The sequence below is a fragment of the Diorhabda carinulata genome, chromosome 4 (assembly GCF_026250575.1).
Source record: "Diorhabda carinulata isolate Delta chromosome 4, icDioCari1.1, whole genome shotgun sequence".
In the NCBI taxonomy this organism is placed as follows: Eukaryota; Metazoa; Arthropoda; class Insecta; order Coleoptera; family Chrysomelidae; genus Diorhabda; species Diorhabda carinulata.
The window spans coordinates 27431351-27452929 of record NC_079463.1 but is presented as its reverse complement, the minus strand read 5'-3'; the positions used below and the strand labels follow the sequence as shown (position 1 = coordinate 27452929).

General features: G+C 32.1%; 1 protein-coding gene across 4 annotated transcripts in view; it reads right to left on the bottom strand.

The window, feature by feature from the left end:
* Positions 1–304: 304 nt before the first annotated feature.
* The window catches only part of LOC130893100 (mucin-2), a 111770-nt gene continuing 90495 nt past the window's right edge, over positions 305–21579 (bottom strand). For 2 of the 4 annotated variants that reach the window (XM_057798898.1, XM_057798897.1), the window contains exons 14-18: positions 16413–16469; positions 12029–12131; positions 6968–7100; positions 4360–4511; positions 305–2207 (exon numbers count right to left, since the gene is read on the bottom strand). In XM_057798898.1, coding sequence (XP_057654881.1) covers positions 2081–2207; positions 4360–4511; positions 6968–7100; positions 12029–12131; positions 16413–16469 — 572 coding nt within the window. In that variant the 3' untranslated portion in view covers positions 305–2080. Of the gene's footprint in view, positions 2208–4359; positions 4512–6967; positions 7101–12028; positions 12132–16412; positions 16470–21579 lie in introns of those variants that run through there. The other 2 variants (XR_009059145.1, XR_009059146.1) reach the window with 1 other exon arrangement.

The following is a 21579-nucleotide window of genomic DNA, read 5'->3' as shown; positions in this document are numbered from 1 at the left end:
TAGAAGCTTAGCAAAATAAACCGGTATGAGTCTTTTACTTCCATCAGGTAATGTAAAAATATCTACGAATTTCTCCAAAGTCTATAAAACGATGATAATATTGTATATTCTTTGTTTTGTCTTTTGTGTTCATTTCATTAGTATAAGAGAACTGCAACACTTATGCACTAGCCATTCCCAGAGTAAACAAAATACTTTCATTGAATTTCTTAGTTTTCAAACAAACTAATTAACAAGATTTTGATCTTGTGTACATTGTTGGTAATCCCTTAAAAATTAAGTGGTCTTTAAAAATAAAACCAAAAAAATCTAAACATTTATTAGTTGAATGATGATACATATATAAATAATACCTTAAAATTAAGTATATAAAGGTGCTTAACAAACGATGGTTATCGTGCAGTTGGGCATGACAGTAAAAATACTCAGCAAATACAATTATGTATATATAAAAAATGTTAGCAAATTTTCTTCAAACGCCGGTTATTAGAGTAAGAATATAACAAGCAACATCCCTCTATGAATAAAAATGTAAGTAAATCAATAAGCGCGTATAAGTAAATGCTGTAAGAATCCTTGTTATTTAATTTTCTGTTCAACAAAAAAAAGTTTATGTTCATTGAAATCTATAGAAAATTAAATAATTTCTCTTGCAAACACGTATCCTAAGGAACTAAATTGACAGCTGGGCAGATGAAGGTAAAAAAATTGTAAGAAATATCACTTTTTAGAAAGAGATCACATCTCTCGAAATGCTTCTGGAAAATCACAGAGCAAGTTAACATCTAACAAATGCACTACACATATAGTTCCATGTGCTAGATTTTAAAATTACAACATAATACAAATATTTTTAACAGTTTGATTAAATTTAAACGGAGAATTTGTAATATACAAGGTACATTAAGTGTCCTAAAATTAATCAACACTTTGAATTAAATAATATTGTTAATTATTTTAAACGTTTGTGCGAAAGAAAATAGCCTAATGGATGGTTATCAGTTGAATTTTTTTTTTGAAACATATGTTCCACCTTTTAGCATTCTGCGTCCTCGTTTGAGGATATCAGACTTTTACTATTTTGCTATTTTACATTGTTATTTAGAATTTAGCTAATAATTTAACAACTATTTCACTTGATTTGAAGCGGTATTGGAATATTATTTAAATTTTTTATTTTAGTTTCTATATTCAAAAATGTCGAAAAAAAAGCCAAACGTTTTTACAATCCTAGAGGCAGCTCATGAATATTTATTTTCCGAAGAAATTGAGGCGAATATAACTGCTTTTCCTCCTGAAGCAGATGAATTGACGGACGAAGAAAACTTTGACGAGATGAAGAATTAGGTTTCTTCGCCGATTGTGCCAGATATTGCAGAGTCCATTGAAATTCATCTTGACAGAATGGGAGACAAGAAGAAAAGTGAAAACGTTAAATTCACCGCTTGTGAAATAGACAAAATTACATTTCTGGTAATATTGTTGAAGAAATAAATCGATAAGTAAAGGAAGTGAAGATAAAACACGACTATTGCGTTATAATTTCACAAATTCTTTTTGATTCCTCATTTTCTCAGCGTATCATACACTTCCCAGTGATCGAGATTATTGTAACAAGGGTAACGTAACTTTGTGTATAACACGTTTTCCAAGGTACCATGAAAAAAATTAATTTGCAAATAATAAATGTAAAAATATAAATTTAAAAGTCATTTGTAAATTATTGTACATATCCCAGCATGCAATATATCGACTTTTTTAGAAAAATATATTTATATTGCAACTCATTTTAAATTATTTGTGATTTAATATTATTCTTTTCAAATGAAAACATTACGATACACTTTTCTTTAATCTAGAGAAAAAATTCTCCAAACTGGCATCAACTGACTGTGATGTACCTTGTATATTTACCTTGTACCTCGTTTTTTTTCTAGCAATCGACAGTATTTCAGTTGTAACTAAAATATTTATCTCATTTTGATTATGTTTTTTAAAAGTCTACTACGCTCCTAACATTTTTAAATGACTACTATCTATATTTGTACAAACATATAAAAACAAACAATTATTTGAAATTTTAGATTTCTTCATCTTTGAAGCGTCGGTAAACAGACTGTACATAAGTGAATACACATTTCCAATCAGGCCTTCGAGTAGCCATCATATCGTCAACGTCAAGTAGAGGAAAGATATCAGCCTTTTCACTGAAAAAAAAAACAGATTAAACAAAACTCAAGTAAAGAACAAATTCATAAGATTGAAAATAAAATTTCATTTTATCTTCGCAAATAGGAGAGGGGTGGAATCGGAAAGAAGAAGTTATGAAAGAACGTCTTTCACCTCTAGTTTCTGTTCTGTTTAATCAAATTTAGAACATAAATAGAAACCACCTGTTATATAGAGTTTTCCGTTTTCAATTTAGATCCCAAGGTATGTGAATAAACAGAGGACCATAGATAAATAAAAGGATATCAATTTTGAGAAGGAGCTCGGTCATGGTATTGGGAGTGAAAAGTTGCTCTTGAAAAGTTAGTTAAGTGATTCAAAGTGTCTCTTATTTACGACTATACACTTGAACCTTCATTAACGTATCGTCTCGAATTACTTCATTTTTGTCTTAGATTAATGTAACAGTGAACGACTATAAATGTCCCTTGTCTACTGGTTTCATAATTATTGATAGTTTTTATTGTATGCGATAAGATTTTGTACTTAAGGCAGTTTGTACACTGACCAATCCTAAAGGGAATCAACCTCATAGACAAGTAATGTCAAGTGTCGTTTTGGATTACTTATTTTTTGTCTTGATGTGACTGTGAACGACCATAAATATCCATATCATAATCATTTATAGTTTTTGTATACCATAAGATTCAGTATTTTAGGCAGCTTGTACACGGTTACTGGGTTCTTAATAGTTTGAAATTTGAAACCAAGTTTAATCAATTGTTTTGGTTAATAAATAGTTTTTTTTTTCAAAGTAGTGATTGAAAAGTTATTTAACTACCGAAACCTTTTGGTGAGATAGAATTTAGATTAGAAATAAGATTAACCACATAAATGGTTGAAACATAGATCTATTCAAGTAGCTATCACTTGAAAACATATATTGCTGATGGACGACACATACATTGTACTTCTGATTAACATTCCCATCTCATTTGCATCAAAAAGTTCTTTACGACACCATTTCAACGCTGAAAAAGTATGGAAGTAGATCTGAATGGAATGCTGTTAGCCTTTTTTAACTCTGGCTATTATCTCAATCAAACTTAAACAGCATCTTAGCCAGCTGTCCAAGTAACATAGAAAACGATCGTTAGATGCTATCAAAAGAATAGATTTAACAGAAGAAAAAGCGAAATATACAAGAGTACATTCCAATCAAATTACGTCATGTACGTTTAGTGCTTTACAGCAGTCTAGGAAAAGTATATGTTAGCTAGATACTGTAGTTCAGCTTCTGCTTCTTTCATTTCTGGGAAATCTACACATCCGGAGGACAGATTAAACCCTGATTGAGACACCAATTTAAACATAGGCTAGAGAATAGGTGAAAGAATGAGTTAAACATTCATCTCTACAAGAAAAAATAAGTGATACAAAGTGTCCCTTATTTACCCTCCCTTAACTTATCGTCTCGGATTACCTAATTTTTGTTTTATATTAATGTGATTTTGAAAGACCATAAATGTCTCTTGTCTACTGGTTATTTATAGTTTTTATTGTATACGATAAGATTTGGTGGTTGAAGTAGTTTGTACACTGATCACTCCTAATGGGAACCAACCTCATAGTTAAGTGATTCCAAATGTGCCTTATTTACGACTAGACGCTTGAAGTTCCATTAGAGTATCAGATTACATACTTTTATTTTGTCTAAACGACCATAATTATCCATAATTCTTATGGATATATAGGTTTTGTATACGATAAACTTTAGTATTTAAGACAGATACTGGGTCTTTAATAGTTTAACATTCCTCGGGTACACTAGTCGAATTATTGAAATAAAGTATTTGGGTAAATGGGACAGAATTTAATTTAATATTACTTTTTTATAAAAGAGTATCTCCAAGTTTTCCTAGAAGATACTGAAACTCCAAGTACAAGTACAGAAAATGTTCCAGAAGAAAGATGTACTCAAGAAGTACAGACAGATTTATCATTTATGATGCTTATAGATAGAGGTGGACTAAGAATAAGAATTTAAAAACACCAAATCTAGCAGAAAATCTTCGTCATACAAACTGATATGGTACAGAAATGTCGAGTGCAATATGCGTCGGCGAAAAGTGACTTATTGTAGAACCAGCCTTAGTAATTTAAAATTTCATAAACGTTCAATAAACTTACCTGGCAACTCTGAAAGCGAGTTCGAAATTATGTCTTCGGTCTTTTGGCGTTAATGCATGATAGTCAAAAGCATCTGGTAGGAAATGGTGTATGAGGGCACAAAATGCTAGTCCATCCGCCCAGCTGGTAGAGAAATTGTCTAGTTGAACGTTCTGCAAAAGTGATAACAACCTCAATTAATTGTTTCTATAAACAGCTTCAATTCAACATTAGTTGGCTCCATTGGATTTCAGATATTAGCAGACACACAAAATAGAACAATAATTAATAAGAATATACAAAACGCTTCCATCAACAAATTAAAAAAAAGGAAAGTATACAATAGCTGTTTTTTAATTGAACATAGAAGCAGTGCAAAAAATAACTCCATAAAAATATCTCAAAGTTGTAAATGTAATGCAATTTAAAGGAAATTTCTATTTTTTATAGCACTCATCTTTTCTTGGGTACTTTCTAGATCATAGTTGCTATCCAATAATTTTGGAATACGCGGGTTGCTACTTAAGTTGTTTACAAGATGATTTTCGACGCGGAGTAAACCAACAGCAGTATACCCATCAACTCCCTTTAACTTTTGGTTATGACGTCGAACCAACGGGTTTCGCTGGTTTTCCGAATTCAATCGTGGTCCCACTTCGCTACAGGATAAATTTCGTGAAGATCGCCTAAAAATTTGCTGTTGAAAACTTCAATGGTGTGCGTAAACTGATATTGCAAGACCTTCTTTTTACTTACCGTGAGATTGAGGCATACTTGGGCATTAAGTTCCACTCATGATTTCATGAACATTTGGCAAAAAGATTTGTTCGCGTTGGATACTTCATAATTTTACAATCGCTCAAAAAAAGTTTATGTTGATTGGAGCAAAAAATGCTGAAAATATTCAATCGCGGTGCTTCAAAAGACGTCCATAAGATCGTAGCGTAAAAGTTGTTCACGCACAACGCACTTCGCAGCAAATATTCTCTTGTTTTTTCGGAACAACTGTAGATACATGGCCGCCGTTCCATTTGTATACCAGAAATCACGAAAACCAATAGCAGAAGACGAATCATTCTCCACCTTGACAATGCGAGCATCAGTTCAAACAAAAACGTTTTTATATAGTCAAAACATCGAATTGATGGGCCATCCGCCGTACAGTTCTTGTTTTGGTACCCAATGGTTTCTTGTTATTCCCAAAGTCTCTTATTCCCTTTGCAAATGCAAAGTGTGTTGATTTCAATGGATAATATTGAAAAACAATAAAACCATATCCAATTAAAAATGTTTGTTTTCTTGCTATTTTTTGCAAAACTTAAGTAGCAACTCTTTCATATCCTTTAATTTCTACCTTTGCGTAAAACCATGTAAAACCACGGCCTTCAAATGTATTTATACTTTTTTCTCTGAACAGAGAAATAAATTTTTTATAATAATGAATTTTCCAGTGCCACTGTTGTCCTTTCCGTTTATCACATTGGATAATTTCTTTAGGAAATTTGAATCCTATACAGGATTTCCGGTTTACAGCGAAGAAGTAAAACTAAAACTTTGGGGAATAATAAAGGCCGATAAAAGATACAAATATTCGTGAAGTATGCCCCGATTGTATTGGCAATAAGTAGTTATATCAAAATAAAGCTTTTCACTCCAATGGTAATTAGCTAGACCATTCGATTGGGAAAATATGTCGAGGGACTATCATTATCTCTATATCTAATATTTTTAGGCCTCCCAAACAGTAGAGTGTATATAGTAAATATATAAAAAATGATTATTTCACAAAACAAACGATGATACTATATATATACTCCAGTTATCAGCGTTTTATTAATTGTAAAATCAAAACTGAAAATTTATTCTAGATGATCATAATCTTGGTTTTACTTTTTTGATAGTATAATCTCGAAATTTTGTTGCTCTCCATTTTCCAACAATCGCATAATGTAGATTTTATAACTCTTAACATATTTTAGCTTTACACCTGAAAAAGTAGAAAGGTTTCAGGATAAAGTAAGTAAAGTACAGATTTTTTCTTCACTTGTTTAAAATTTACAGCTGAGGCGAGTCAATAAGTCTATTCATTCATTCAATTTTCAGCCTCTTAACTGAATGGACACTGTTCACGTTAACAGGAATTTTTTCTCTTAAAATGTGTTGATGCGTTATTCAGCTAGTGGAGAATTATTTTTGTAAAACAATCAATAAAATCAGAGCTAACACTATGGAAATTCAGCACTATAAATTTCAATGATAAAACTGTTTTACTGTGGCTGTACAAGTATAACAGAGTTCTATATTCTCAGTTGGGGTGTTACATAACCGTAGACGAAATGTGATTCCATCACCATATACCAATCAAAAGCGTGAGTTTAACGGGGTGAATCTACGTCAAGGTGAACTTTCCAATAAAGTCGTAGAGAATGGTTTTCCCCTCATTTCCCACCCTCAAAAATGTGAAAATTGAGAAGTCTCGCTCCCAAATACTACGAAACTTTGGATCATGATTCAATAAATGAAAAAAACATATGATCTACAAATAAATGTTAATAAAAAAGCAGCTCTAGCTCTAAAAACCATTTTTAAGCAGCTTTATATCAGCTATTTCTCCAAATTTTTTTCATACCTCATACTCCTTTGTCTTCATTCTACACCAAAATAACAGACGATCTTTGATGGTAGCCGCCGATAGGCTGACTGCAGGATCGGTAAATTTAAAAAGGGGACCATTTCCAGGACTCTTTGGGGTACCAGGGGTACTGCAGACCAAGCGAAGGTATTAATATATAGTAAAGAGTATCAAGCAACAAGCATATTTGAAAAAAACAAAAGGTTAACACTAGTAGGGTTTATGTATAAGGCTCAAATGATATCAGAAATGTATAGTATAAGTGTTGTTATTGTGTTTAATGATATTTATGGGCGAGTACATTCACAAAATTGATTTTGAGAAAAAGGTAAAGTAATTTTGAGCATGTTATTTTGAACAAGTGGTTTGGAAATTTAGGTATAATAGAAGGGGAGCCAGTGACCAATTTTAGGTGGTCATTTCAAAAGTCACGAAACATTTTACAGTCAAATCTTAATACCTACAGATGCTGAAAAGCCACTTCTGGCAGCCCTATATGGCCGGGGTGAACTAGCCTAAATTTTTAAAGAGGGTCAGAAATAAGACTTATTTTTGTTAAAGTATAAGTCATAAAATTCTAGGAAATTTTAACAGAATAAATAAAATAGATTAATTATCTCTGTAGGTTTAAGATTTGACTTTGAAAAGTTTCATGACTTTTGAAATGACCACCTAAAATTGGTCGCTGGCTTTTGGTCTATAATAATGAACATTCACAAGAAGGCAAACAAATAAATAATTTATCTTTAGCATATTCACAGATATCAATTCAATAAATATTGAATTGAAATATGTTAGAAAGAATATTGAACATTATCAAAATCAAGGCCGTAACCAGGGGATCAAGAGGGATTGACCCCTCTTGAAATTGAAAAAAAAAATGTTTAGTAACAGACTACAATGTGCTAGTCTTTCTCTGTTAACAATTAATCGTTATTGCTTCCATAGGATAGACACTCACGAAATCGATATCTTTGCTATTGGCGTAAATAGACCAAGAATACGTATTGATTCAACGATTATACTTATTCTTTTATACTGTAAGCTCGAATATATTTAAGATGAGTATACGGATGAAAGCCTATCAAATCGCAGCTTACACATATTTCCGTCACCTCTTATTATACTATAATAAAATCAAGTTATTTTCATCATAATCTACTAAATTTTATTTTCTAGTGGTGGCGAAAGGATCTCCTTAATTCCAAATTGTTACAAACAAATATCGTATCAAGGTTAAGTTTATAAATGCATATTGAAACTACTAGAGAAAAGTACAAAGCAAGCTCATAAATATGTCAGAACGCGTTAATACCATGAAATTTATTTGAGCCTACGATATAAAACTTTTCGTTGGTTTGTATTTATAATGAGGGTGTTAGCTGCCAGTGAACAACTGGATGAAATAGATGAATTTATTTTGAGCCAAATAGTGTAATTTTCAAATAAAAAGCTACTGAAATGTGAGATGACGTTACTCTTGACTGTATTCTAAATTTAAAAGTATTAAGTGTTCAGAATCTGCACTCATATATAAATCATAATGATTTACTGGTATCCTGTGATATTTTCGGAAAGGATTTTTTTGCATAACCTTATTAAAACCATAAGAAGTTTTATCAGATAATCTGGATCTCGTTGAGTTCGTGTTGTTGGGTATTATTTAGAATGAAACAGTTGGTAGGTTAAATGAAAAGTTTATATTAAAAAGGCGGTGACGATATAAAGTTTAAAACAAAAGTAATGGAAATATAAACGTAACGATATAAAATAATTGATCATCCACACATATAAATCTGAAATTCGTCTTTCGAATTCACAGAATATCTTGAACAGTCAGTGCTCACGTCTTCTAAGCACCTAAATAACTAATTTCTAAATCTTCAAACAAAATAATACGTCTTCTTTGGAAACCGTACGTCATTCGGATTCACAGAATATCTAAAACTTTATTATTAAATTCATACTTGTCTTTATTTTCACTACACTGTGCAATTTCATTGTCTTCATTCGCTCATGATCTAAAGAACGCCATATTTCTATTTATTCAAAGAAATTTATGAATTAAATTAATCTCACCAAGCCACGCCAATGCTTATCGCAGACTTTCTCGCAGGAATATTTCGAAGAAATTGTGTTCATACGGCTTCGGCCAATAGAAATGCATTTATGTTTACAATTCGATGTTTTCATTTGTAAACAGTGCAGATGATGATTCCACGTGGACTGATGGTTTGTTAGATGTTTACCGAATTTTATACGGGGAGTAAACATTATTTTCATTTCTTAATTTGTTATGAGTGCCGTGCGTATTTATGAAATTTTGATTGATCCTAGCAAAACTGCCTTCTGCAATTGATATTGGAAGAACTATAACAACTACCTAACTCTCGCCCGCTTCTCGTTTAAATTATTATATTATATGACCCCTCTTCCAATGGGTTAGTCGGGATGTTGTCGGCTGACACAAAAAATTACTTGGGTACTTAGTTAAAGATAAAAGAATAGAGATAGGAGAAAACGAAAAACGATAACTGAGTGAAAAAGAAACGAAACTAGAAATTTCAAAAATTTGGAAGATGTAATTCCCTGCAAACTTAGATGCAAAATACTTTCTTACAAAAGTGCCGTAATATTTTTTAGTAAAGTATCGACCTTTTATAAGAATGATTTTCATGATACTAAATATATAAAGGATGTATTGCCTGGAGCTTCATACTTCACCTGTGCTGGACATTTAATGAACCAAAAGCACAAACGCTCTTTATCTTCTGTGACAACCGATAATCTCTCGATTAACTCGGTGCGGTGGTTCATGAGGTACAAATCTTTTGACGAATAGCGTGAGCCCCTATACAGGCTGTGGTCGGGGGAAATGAAAGGGTTAGTGAAAAGTTCTGTCGTGAGAATGCGAATAGTCAACATACCAAAACCTTTTTCATTCAACTCCAAATAAATCAGCTAAAGTTGATAATTGGGTAGATTATTGGCTACAGCACCTAAGCACCTCAAGTACAAAATGCTCAATATCGAATATGCAAAGAGGAAGCTTCTGTTCACCTATTGTTGAACCGTTCTTCCCTTCGTGGTGTTCGAAAGGACATCTTGAGGGAGATCACATCGAAATCAAACACATATTTGTTCGCTTCTGTACTCTAACCCATGGTTTGTCTTACACAGGACTCGAGCGCAATCAAACTCCAATTGCCAAGCAGATAAATATTCAGATTTCTTGTATGTTGCTAATTTGTTTAGAAAGGTTTTCAATAATATTTACGCAAATAAGAGAATTTCAAATCAATGTGCTTAAGTCCATGTTCTCTTTTAAATCAATAGTCGAAGAGCTTACTACATAAATCATCAATAATAAGTATCACCAAATGGCTATTCTGCTGGTTTACGTAGGCTGGATAAATGAATGGCAACCAACTTTCTACACCAGAAAAACCCAATAACCCAAACAACCTATAAGGTACATGCGTTAAATTTATTTCAGCTATTGTTTGGACCTTCACTAAGAGCGATGTAATAATGGTGTCAGAAAGTTAGCAGAAATAAATTTAATAAGGTCCAGGCAGTTGCGCAGGCGACCGCGCAAACGATGACTGGATGATGTTAAAGAGAATCTTCGGAAGCTTGGTGTGAGGGGGTGGAGACGCCGAGCATTGGACCGTGATGACTGGAGGAATGTGGTGGATGCGGCAAATATGCGTGCAAATATAAAATTTTCACCGGAAAAGACTGATAGTTGTTAACGAAGCTGTATTGAAGAGAGCTCTTAGAAGTCTTGATCAACTGGATAAGATCAGATATGCATACATCTCTTTTTTGTTACCGGTATTTTTTTCTTATTTTCAAAGCTAGTTTGGCCTCTAACTAATTAAAACTCGATTTCAAGCATATTTTGGGGGTAAATTAAGCAGCCCTAACATTTAATTGTCCTCGTACGAGCTATCTTCTTTGAAGATCCTTATCACCGGATCGTACTTTTGGTGCTTCAAGCCGAATAAAAGTACTTCTTTCAAGTCATTCTTCCAGTTTGACAAAAGTATTCTTTGAAATTTCTAGGTGACTGCTGGTTATTCTGTTATGTGGATTAGTTCGTTAGCTCCATATTTCCTTAAAATGAATCGAGCATGTCAGTTAAGCAATGATGTATGTGTGAGATCTCCAAGATGAAAAAATTAAGTGTTATGTGACCAATTTACTATCTAAGTGTTAACGACAATTATATTCGCATGGATAGAAGATTTAGGGAATCTGGAATCTACCATAGAAAACGTGGCTAAGAAAAGAAAAGAGCTAGTCAAATTGATGACTCAATACAGATATTAAGAAACTAACAGTGCACTGGTAGAAAGGTAAGTAACAGTAGAAAACATAAAAACGTCGAATTAACTATTAAGAGCCTTAGTACTTCACTACAGATTGAAATTTGCTAGAAATCATGTACAACGCACTGTCGATGACTGGGAAAGAGAGTGAATCTAAAAACTCCAGTTCGTTATAAAATATGACGTAGAACCGGAGAAATATTTTTTTGTATTCTCCTATTTTGTTAAAAAATGTGTGGTATATGAATGCGAAATTCTAGAAAGAGAAAGAGATTCCTTGCACAACAATGTATAGCCTTGAATTGGAAGGACTGTTGTGGTTTATTTAAAAGAAATTAACATATTTTAGAGTGGACACTGCGCAGCTCTAACTTCAACGAAATGGAGCATAGCATATTTGAAGTTTCTAAAAAGATTATTATCTGCCTCATAGAACTTGCAAGAGTGAGAGAGCGAGCTATTCTGTTGGTATGGAAAAAATTTTCTCAGCAACCATCCAATCCAGTAGCAAGTAGTAGTAGAGGAAGAACTCCCTGGTATTAAAGTTAAATGTTTTGTGCGAAGTTTACTAGATTTCTAAACTTTGTATAATTTATATGAAAGGTTTTTTGGGTCATTTAAATGGGTCTATTGTACAAATATTAATGGGAAAACAGTGTTTTTTTATTAATATTTCACATCTTCTTTGTTTTTTTTAAATGATTAGAAAATTATGAATACTTACCCTGGTGGAGTATTGAGGCTGTTTTGCTTATCCAGTTGTTGGAATTTTGCGAATGGGGATAGAGGCTTTTTCGTTATTTGTTGTTGAGTAGTAACCTTAGTAACTGAAAAATTTGTGAAATTATTATGGAGAATATAAAAAAAATCTTTAAACATGGTTATAAACAAACTACTATTTTTTGATAAAAGCTCGAGATAATCGCTTAGAACAGATTGTTTACTGATAATGCCTCAATGCAAATATTCATTTTCGTGTCTTATTATTCAGATAGATCAAAGTACTTTTTGGAAATTTCAATGAATTTTTTTTTGGTATAAAGGCAACTAAAACGATATATCAGATATACCAAAAATGCAGTACAAATGTGACATTTTAGCAATTCATCAACGCTCATTACAATTTGGATCAATAAACAATTACCTAGAGCAAAATGATATATATTTTATGATTGTGAAACCCATTTTTTTGTTCCAGCATCATTTGTTAGATTTATTTTGCATTGTAGTTGTATAATTCCCAAAGCATTTATCCAACTGCACCAATTATGGAAAGGGAAATAAAAATAATAAATATTTGTGTTATGGCTGATATTACCATTAATGGTATGTGTGCTTATTTTTGGTGATTGCTCTTTAGCATAGACTCTAAATACTTTTTTTCATGAGATACTCAAAATTGTTATAGATTTCTTTGTATACGCTCATACTTTTGGATGAACTTGATGAAGCCATTAGAATACAAGCAAACCATGTGTTGTTTCGTTATAGTCCAAGAAAATGGCTCATCAAATGGAATTTTTGAAACCATATGCCGGTGGGGGTGAGAAAGTTACAAAAAAGTATTTTTTCTCAATTTGGAAAAACGGGGAAATTGCAGAACTTTTAATTTGACACAAAAATGGATCTCTGATGGTTTAAGGGATGATAATGTTTTAAAAATTTTCATTTCAGGAAATTGTTTCTTATTTCTTATATCAGTTGAAAAGTTAAAATTTGAAAATGAAATTTTTTAGTAATTTTATATTTTTTTACTATTTTACATTTAGGAGCATTTATAAAATTCCATTGGATAAGGTGGTTAAAAATCAGATTTTCAATTCATAATTTGCCAGAACTTTGTCTTGAACACTTAGAAAATTTCGTAGAATTAAAATTCTTGGTTTTTATAAAAAATCTGAATTTTTTAGCGTGCTATGAATTTTTCAATTCTTATCATTATCCCTCAAGACTTTTAAAATTTCAATAATAAACAAAACTGCAGTAAACCTTGGTGTAAAATTAAAAGAATTATAACTATGATTTGAAGATTTTTTTCTTACTTCCACCGTTTTCCCATGATTCAGAAAAAACACTTCTCATTATTTATTTTCACTCGGGTATGATTACAAAAAATCTATTTCTGATAATTCAAAGTATATTGAATATTAAACAGCTTACCTGAAATTAGCATTTGAGGACCCATTGTCTTGGACATAATTAAGAAATCGTCGGAGTATAAATTTTTTATTAATTCTCATCATTTTGAAATATGGCAACAATGATGCGAATATTTCAAATCTGATATTACATTTTTAATGTTAAAATACGATGGTTGCTTCTTAAGTTGTTTAAGATAATTTTCTATGACTTTCGACTTGGATTAAACCAACAACAGTGTACCTGTCAATTCACTTCAACTTTTGGCGATGAAACACCAAGTCGAGCCACCGGGTTTCGCTGGTTTTCCGAATTCATTTGTGGTACCGCTTCGCTACAGGATGAATTTCGTGAAGGTCATCCAAAATCGGTTGTGGTGCCAGAAAACTGCGATGCTGTGCATAAACTGATACTGCAAGATTGTCTTGTGACATACCGTCAGATTGAGATGAACTTGAGCATTAGTTCCACTCGCATACATTCAATATTGCATGATCATTTGGCTGTCAAAAAGATTTGTTCGCGTTGAATACCGCTTAATTTGAGACTCGCTTCAAAAAAACTCGAGTCGATTGGTGTAAAGAAGTGATGAAAAAATTCAATTGGCGATGAATCATGGATGTATGCAAATGAACCCAAAACTTAACAACAGTCAAATGTATGGGTCTGTCAAGACTAGCCAAATGCAACAAAAGCTGTTCGCGCACGATGTACTTCGAAGCAAAAGGTCGCCTGTGACATATCGTCACCTTTCCATCAGAGCAGTGTAGAACGGTCAATTATGAACGCTACACCAGCATTTGTTTGCAAAAAACATCGAATCTATGCGTCATACGTCGTACAGTCCTTGCGAGTTCCACGTTTTTCTACACCTGAAGAAGCCATTGATGCGTTCAAATCACATGTTTTGGAAGTACCTCAAATGGAATGGAAAAAATGTTTCGACTTAAGTGTCATGCCTAGTATTATCTTCATAAAATGAATACAAAATGTGATCAAATTCAAACGACTAGTGCGGCAATATACTAAAGCTTTAAGTTGAGAAAAAGTGCTAAAAAAATTGAAGAAATGTAAAAATATGTTTATGGTGATAATGTAGTAGCTTTCATGATTGTTTAAAAGTGGCCGTATCTATCCATATCTGCCTTATTTACCAGTTTTAAAACTATGAAACTTATTGAAGCTTTCCAGAAATACCTCATATCTATTAATATCGCATAATACTAAATTTTGATTCTTGAGACAAAATTTTTCAATCAAAATTATAAATATTGTATAAAAACTTTGAAATTGTTCCGTTGAAATGAGAATTATCTACCTAAAAAAACTTCGAAACTAGCACTATTGTGTTATAATCTTATAGAAACTATTTGTTTGTGTTATATAGTTTTATTTGAAAATTATTGATTAGTTCCGAAATATAATAATTACTTATCAGTGTTGCCTTTGAAATAATAAATTTTCCTTGTGTTGTAGAATTCTTATTGATTAATTGAATGTAAATCAATGATTATTTAAATTAAAAGTGTACGCCAGAATATTTTCTTTGGGCAACAAATAATAATAGTCTTAAAATAGATCTGGAAGACTCATAGATCTCGAAGGTAAATATCAACTGCAGGGATCCAGTAGTTTCCCGAAGGAAATGTTGATGTAAAAATGATAGGTGGATTTCTTAAGTTGGTTACAGTGGGTTGTGTAAATGTACTTTCCTAAATATCTGAAACTACTGTTTCTATTTCTTCGGTATCTTCACTTGTTAAAGAGTTATTATTTCTAGTTATTGTTTTCTATTGGCGTCTCTCGTTATAAGGTTTAGGGATGAAATTAGATGGTGACTGAGTAACATTATAAGAGCCACTTCTAACTGTGATAACATATGGGATACAATGTGCTACTTGTGATTCGTCCAGAGTTTCTACGCTCTCTGCAGACTCAATAGTGAGTAGGTGATCAGCAGGGTAAAGAAATTTGAATATCAAACGTGCAACATTGACGCTAGTGGTTGCTGAGCAGTGGTGTGATAATCTAAATACATCCAGTTCTGCTGGTCCTTTCTACATAGGCTTCGACAATCTTTTTAGCGTTTAAAAAACTTCTGAAGTACTTTAGCTTTTGCCCAATAATGTTTGACATGTTTATTTTCACCCCACAAATGAGAAGAAAGTACTCTTTAGCTTTATTTCATTTGGGGTCGTCAGAAACTTCAAAATTTTCACAAGAAAATAGTCTTTAGCACTGTTTCATTTGAGGTTGTCAGAGATCCTAAAATTTTCACCAGATCCTTACATTTTATGACATAGAATTCGACTAAACCATTTGCACTAATAGGAAACGAGAATACTTATCTATCAGAGCTAATATATGTTTACCCTCCGTAAATTAAACATCAACGGGGAGCACATACCAACTATCAGATCTAGGTCTAGTCGGTAACGGAATAATCTAGTTAAAGTCATATCTGAATAGGTCATATGGGCTTCAATAACGAATCATTTCCAGGAAACTAAAATCGAGGCGGACTGCTTCGTACAAACCATGTCAAAGAGACCTCGGTAAACAAAGTAGGAAACCGCTTCGCAAAGTCTTGAGCGGATTTCTTCTAAGTACATCCTCAGTTACATTGATAACCAATAGGACATGCTTTAATAGTTAAAGAAAAGTATCACCATTACAGTGATTTTATAATAGAAAACTAGATCTTAACACAAGCTCCGTATTGTCCCTAGTTTCTCTTCTGCACTTTTTTTGCCCAGATGGTCGCATTTAGCACATTTGGAAACTGATGGCTTTATTGGTCCTATTTGAGAAACTGCGTGATTTTTTTGCCAAAATTCTTTCTTAGGAAAGTACTACAACTGTGATAGCGAATATTTGCTTGAAACGCTCGAGCGGTTGTACGTTATTTCGTGAATAAAATGTAGTCTAAAACACTATTGTGCATATTAAACAGTAAAAAATAATTTTACCTGTGGTTGTAGTTGCAGTTGGATTTTTCGTAGTTGTTTTTTCAACACTCACGTTTTCTGAAACGAATATTTCGAAAATTAATGTCTTACTTAGATTTACAATTAATAAATTATAAAATATATGCAATTGTTAATAGACAAAAGAATTATAAAATGCAATTAAAAACAGAAATAATAACAAAACAATAAAAAGTAGATACAGGAGGATATCAATATAGCGAGTATTAGTAAAAAGAGCGTTAGTGCGAATAGTATAGTTAGCAGATTCAGTTAAAATATTTTTAATTCAGTACAATTATATCTCTTAAACATCTTTTAAATATAAAAATTTTTGCCCATCCCTAATGGAGTCTACCTAAGAAGTTCAGCTAATCAAGAAAGAAAGACTTAAATTTCATTGTAGTTGGAATATAAAATTGTACGATGAATCGGCGAATGAGGGTAACGAATAATCAATTTAATGATTTCTTAGATCAATTTTTCGGGCAATATACACTTTCATAGACTTCAACACTTCTTTACTACTTTAATATTTATTTTGTTTGTTTAGTTATCGTATTGCTGTTGAATTCTTTTAAATTGAGAGAAAATTCCAAGGTACTTAACGACTGAAACATTTCCTGACGTTCAATAAATGTTTCGCGCATAATACTGTTATTTTTTTAAAACGAGGTGGTGAAATAAACTTCTGAATTACAAAATTTTTGGTATAAATATTTTTTAGGTTTCAAAACTAGTTGTAAATTAATTGAATACTCGTAACACTATAATTATATGATTTTCTAAATTTGTTTTAGGGTTACTCGTGTCATGATTTACAAAAAAAAATCCACTCGAAGATAAAATTGCGATTAATAATTGGAAAAATAAATTTCTAAACAAGATTCTTTTACGAGAGCCGTTTTTTTTTCAACCTCCGATCGCTCCGTGCAGATGCTACGCGTGCAGAAGGAAGCGGGCATGCACTGTAGGCGACTGCGACTACACATTCCTTATTGTTGACATTCAGACTTCATGATGTGCATGATGAAGGGGATCAAGGATACAAATCTGTCGTTTCAGATTCAACGAATTGACAGAATGGTTAAAGAAAACCGTTGATTCCCCATTACTACTTTGTCAACGGAGTTTCAAGGTCTATTTTGTACTCTACTTAAATTCATTGGCGACAACTTTCTTTGAAGAGGGTATTGAAAAGCTTGTCCACAGATATATGACAAATGTCTCAATCTCTTCGGTGATTATGTCGAAAAGTAACCGTAAGTGTATCAATCTTTTGGTAATAAAATGATTGTTTTGTATGAACTTGTCTTTTGATCATAGCCAATCGGAGGTTAAAAAAAACGGCCCTCGTATAATAAGAAAATGTTTCCTACGAAATTAGTTTCGGTGAAGTTGGCTCAATTACCCATAATGTTATTTGTGAATTTATTTCAAAGTAAATTAAAATTTTATTCGTAATATTTTTTGTTTCCTGGAATGTTTATCTAGAAATTACCAAACCGACAAGGTTATATTACAAAGAGTTTTTATGATGAAACGGCCTTCTTTATAAAAATAGGAGACAATTATGTTGAATGATGTGTTTAACGGCTTCGATAAAGTAAGCTTTGTAAAACAAATAATAGTATTTAACGATGCTAAGAAGCCGAATATGACATTTCAAGTACATGCATTAATATTAACAACTCATATTCGAAATGGCGTGTGGTAAAGCTGTTTCTGACGAAATAAAAGAAGCTATTATTCATTTGCATTCAAAATTTCAAGATGCTTCACATTATTGAAAAGTCAACAATTGCAATTCGAAACTATGTTAAATGATACAAAGTAACGGGATTGGTTACTCATAAACGAAGAAGTGGAAGTTAACTGCACTATCCAAAGAATCAAATATTCAGAAGAAAAATATACTAGTGTGAGCAGGAATTATGGTATTCAATCTAATGGAACTCTTTAAATTCAAGAGATGAAATCAGCTTTGAAGTATGCTTTTGTTATAGTATAAGCTGTGACTTAAGAACTTAATAAGAAGTATCATATGATGAAAGTCTTAAAAAGAAAGTTTTGGCTTGTTATTATTTGACGATCCGTGTCAGCTAGTGGAGTAGAAAACTTACATTTCGCGAAAGGTATTATGAAAGCTGATAAGTACCTCAATGTCTTTTAAAATAAAATAACACCACAAATTGTAGACAAGTGATGAATTGATATTGAATGTGTTTTCCAACAATTCGATGTCAAACACAAAAAGCTCAGATTGAATCCGGCAAGAGCTGGTACAACATTGCGAACTAGCATTCAAGGAATATAGAACAAATTTACATCACATGACGAACAAAAGTTATTGATAGGATGCCAAAACGAATAAAAGAAGTAATTAGGCAAAATAGATAACCAAGTGGTTATTTGGTTTCACTGATATTTTGAAATTCATTTCTAATTTTAATTCATGAAATATTTTTTAGCTTTTTTTTAATCAAAATTTAATAAATATGTTTCTTATAAATATGTAGATTCCTTAAAAAAATAGTTTTCATAGTTAGACCAACTTTACTTAGACAGTACTTGTATGTTAACACTTTATTCCTATTGATAAATTTCAATGTCAAATAACATTTTATTTTTCCAAAATTTGGTTAAAAGGAATGCATATCCTTATTTGGCGCGAATGTGAAGTAAACATGTGGACCATGCACAATAGTAGAATTTATAAATAGACCGTTCATTTCGTATTTGAGTTGGCAAATTTTGAACTTGAAAATTAGAAACTCACGTTCTATTTTTGGGAACAGGAAAAAAATAGATTTAAAATAAACGACCTTAAGAAACCCCAAAACGTTTTAATTATATTGTCGAGCTTTATTTTTATTTTCTCAGAATGTTTCTAATTATTATTTGTTTTTCCGTTGGAAAATTGTAGTGAATTACACTTATTCTATCTAATAGGATGTATTTAGAATTTCTAGACCATTGAAGAAATTTAATAAGTATTGTATTAATACCAAATAGCAAAGTTAAAAGGCTACGAAATAAAAAAAATGATAATCAGAGTGAAAGTACTACTTCAAAAATAGAAAGGACAAACTCTTTATTTAGATACTCCTAGTTTAACACATTCGCCAGACTGAAATCGACTTGTGCTATTCCAAAGCTAGGAGCAGAATTATATTTGATTATATTGGAACAAAAATACGAATTTATCTACGAAGAGAATTCATTTTTTATTTTCTAATAGTAGGCGAAACGTTGAGTCTACCAGTAAAAAATGGCGTAACCATAATCCAAAAACTATTACATTCAGCCCACTACAAAGATGGTCCTAGAAGTATCTGGCCCAACAAAATTCTTCAGTAATCTTCAGTAATCTCCTTTTAGCTCCATACAATTTTCTCAGCGATGTTCAATAGGTTTTATAATAAGAATCGGCAAGCTCCTCAAAATAGCCATTAACTACCGACATCACCTCTTCATTATTGGAAAATCTTTGACCACCGAGTCATTTGTTCAAGTCTCGAAACAGAAAATAATCCAAACGGGCTAAATCTGGCGAATAGTGTGCATGAGGTAGCAATTCACACTTTTGGCCATTGCAACAACGGATGTGTGAGTTGGTGCATTGTCTTGATGAATAAAAACTTTATTTTTAGCCAAATGAGTCCGTTTTTGCTTGATTTCTTCGCTCAAATGATGCCATAACCCTGCCAGCAGATGAAACGACTTTTGCCTTCTAGGGAGCCTTATCTCCCTTATCAGTGATGGACCCACGTTTCATCCATGGTTATGAAACGGCGCAAAAATTTGGTTTTATTCCTGTGAAACACTCGATGGACACATCTTCACTTGAATTGAATATTCCCCGAATATTGTGGTTGTGAAAATAAGAGAGAAGGAAGTTTGGGAACCTTTCAAAAAAGTTATTAATGGGTTTTTATAGAATAAAAAAAACTGGACTCAATTAATCTCAAAGCCACAAAATTATCCCTCTAGAAATCAATTTTCTCCACTCCTATCTCGATTTTTTTTTTCAACTAATTGTGAAGTTGAATCTGACGAGTATGGTGAAATGTTCTACCAATGAAGATATTTGTGTCCGCTGGGATGAAGCAATGCTTATAGATTTAAATATAGAGTGCTCCAGATGTCACGAGAGAAAGGACAGAAGACAGAATGACAATAATATTTTGTAAATTAACTGTTTTGTTTTCTTCTACAAAAAAATTGGTATATGTAATTATATAATAAATACTATATTGAAAATCATATCAGGAATATTTTTTACTTCGTAATATTCGTCGTTCTTAACCAGAAATTGATAGGAATTTACTCATACAGAGGAAGAAACAAAATTTTTTTTGTGGTATTCAAGATTGTCCAACTGGAAATAATTATTTTACAATAAACGTCAAAATTTACTGGAAATGTTTCCCTTTATAGTTGTTGTCAATTCTTAAACCTCTAAAAATCTCATTTTTACTACATAAGAAGTTGATAAACTTTCATTAAAATTGTATAAACTAATATCACAGTTTGTATTTAAAAGTCTTGTTAATAGAGTACATTACACTTTAATTGAAGTGTTTTAACTGATACCCGTCAGCTGTTTTCTGAGCTAGTGATTTACTTTGACCAAAGTTAATCGGCTTTTCTATAGTAGCAAATATTAGGTTAGATTAGATATTACAAAAACAAGAACACTTAAGTTTACAGTCAGTTAAACTACAACTCCCTCTGATATTATTCATAAAACGATCGACGTGTCAACTAATGTTAATTTAGAAATAACTTTTTCGAATATATTAACACCAAGATGGTGATCATGAGCACGGGAGCAAAGACACACGATATCAAAATAGAACTAAGACAAATAGAACACTACAAATACCTCGGCTCAACGATAGCGGGAGAAGGAAATAAGAGGAAAAAGATACAAACTACGAAAATGAGATTTCTCTGGAAAATCAAGTGCAAAACTCGATTAAACCACATCAGAAACGAAACATACAGACATATATTAAAAATAAAACCTACAGAATAGAAGAAAATCAATTAAGATGGTTGGGACATGCGTAAAGGATGAATGAGGAAAGGATTACAAAAACAGGAGGAAGAAACTACAAGAAGGACTACCACAAATGATGAATCGAAAGAAATGGGAAGAATTCTG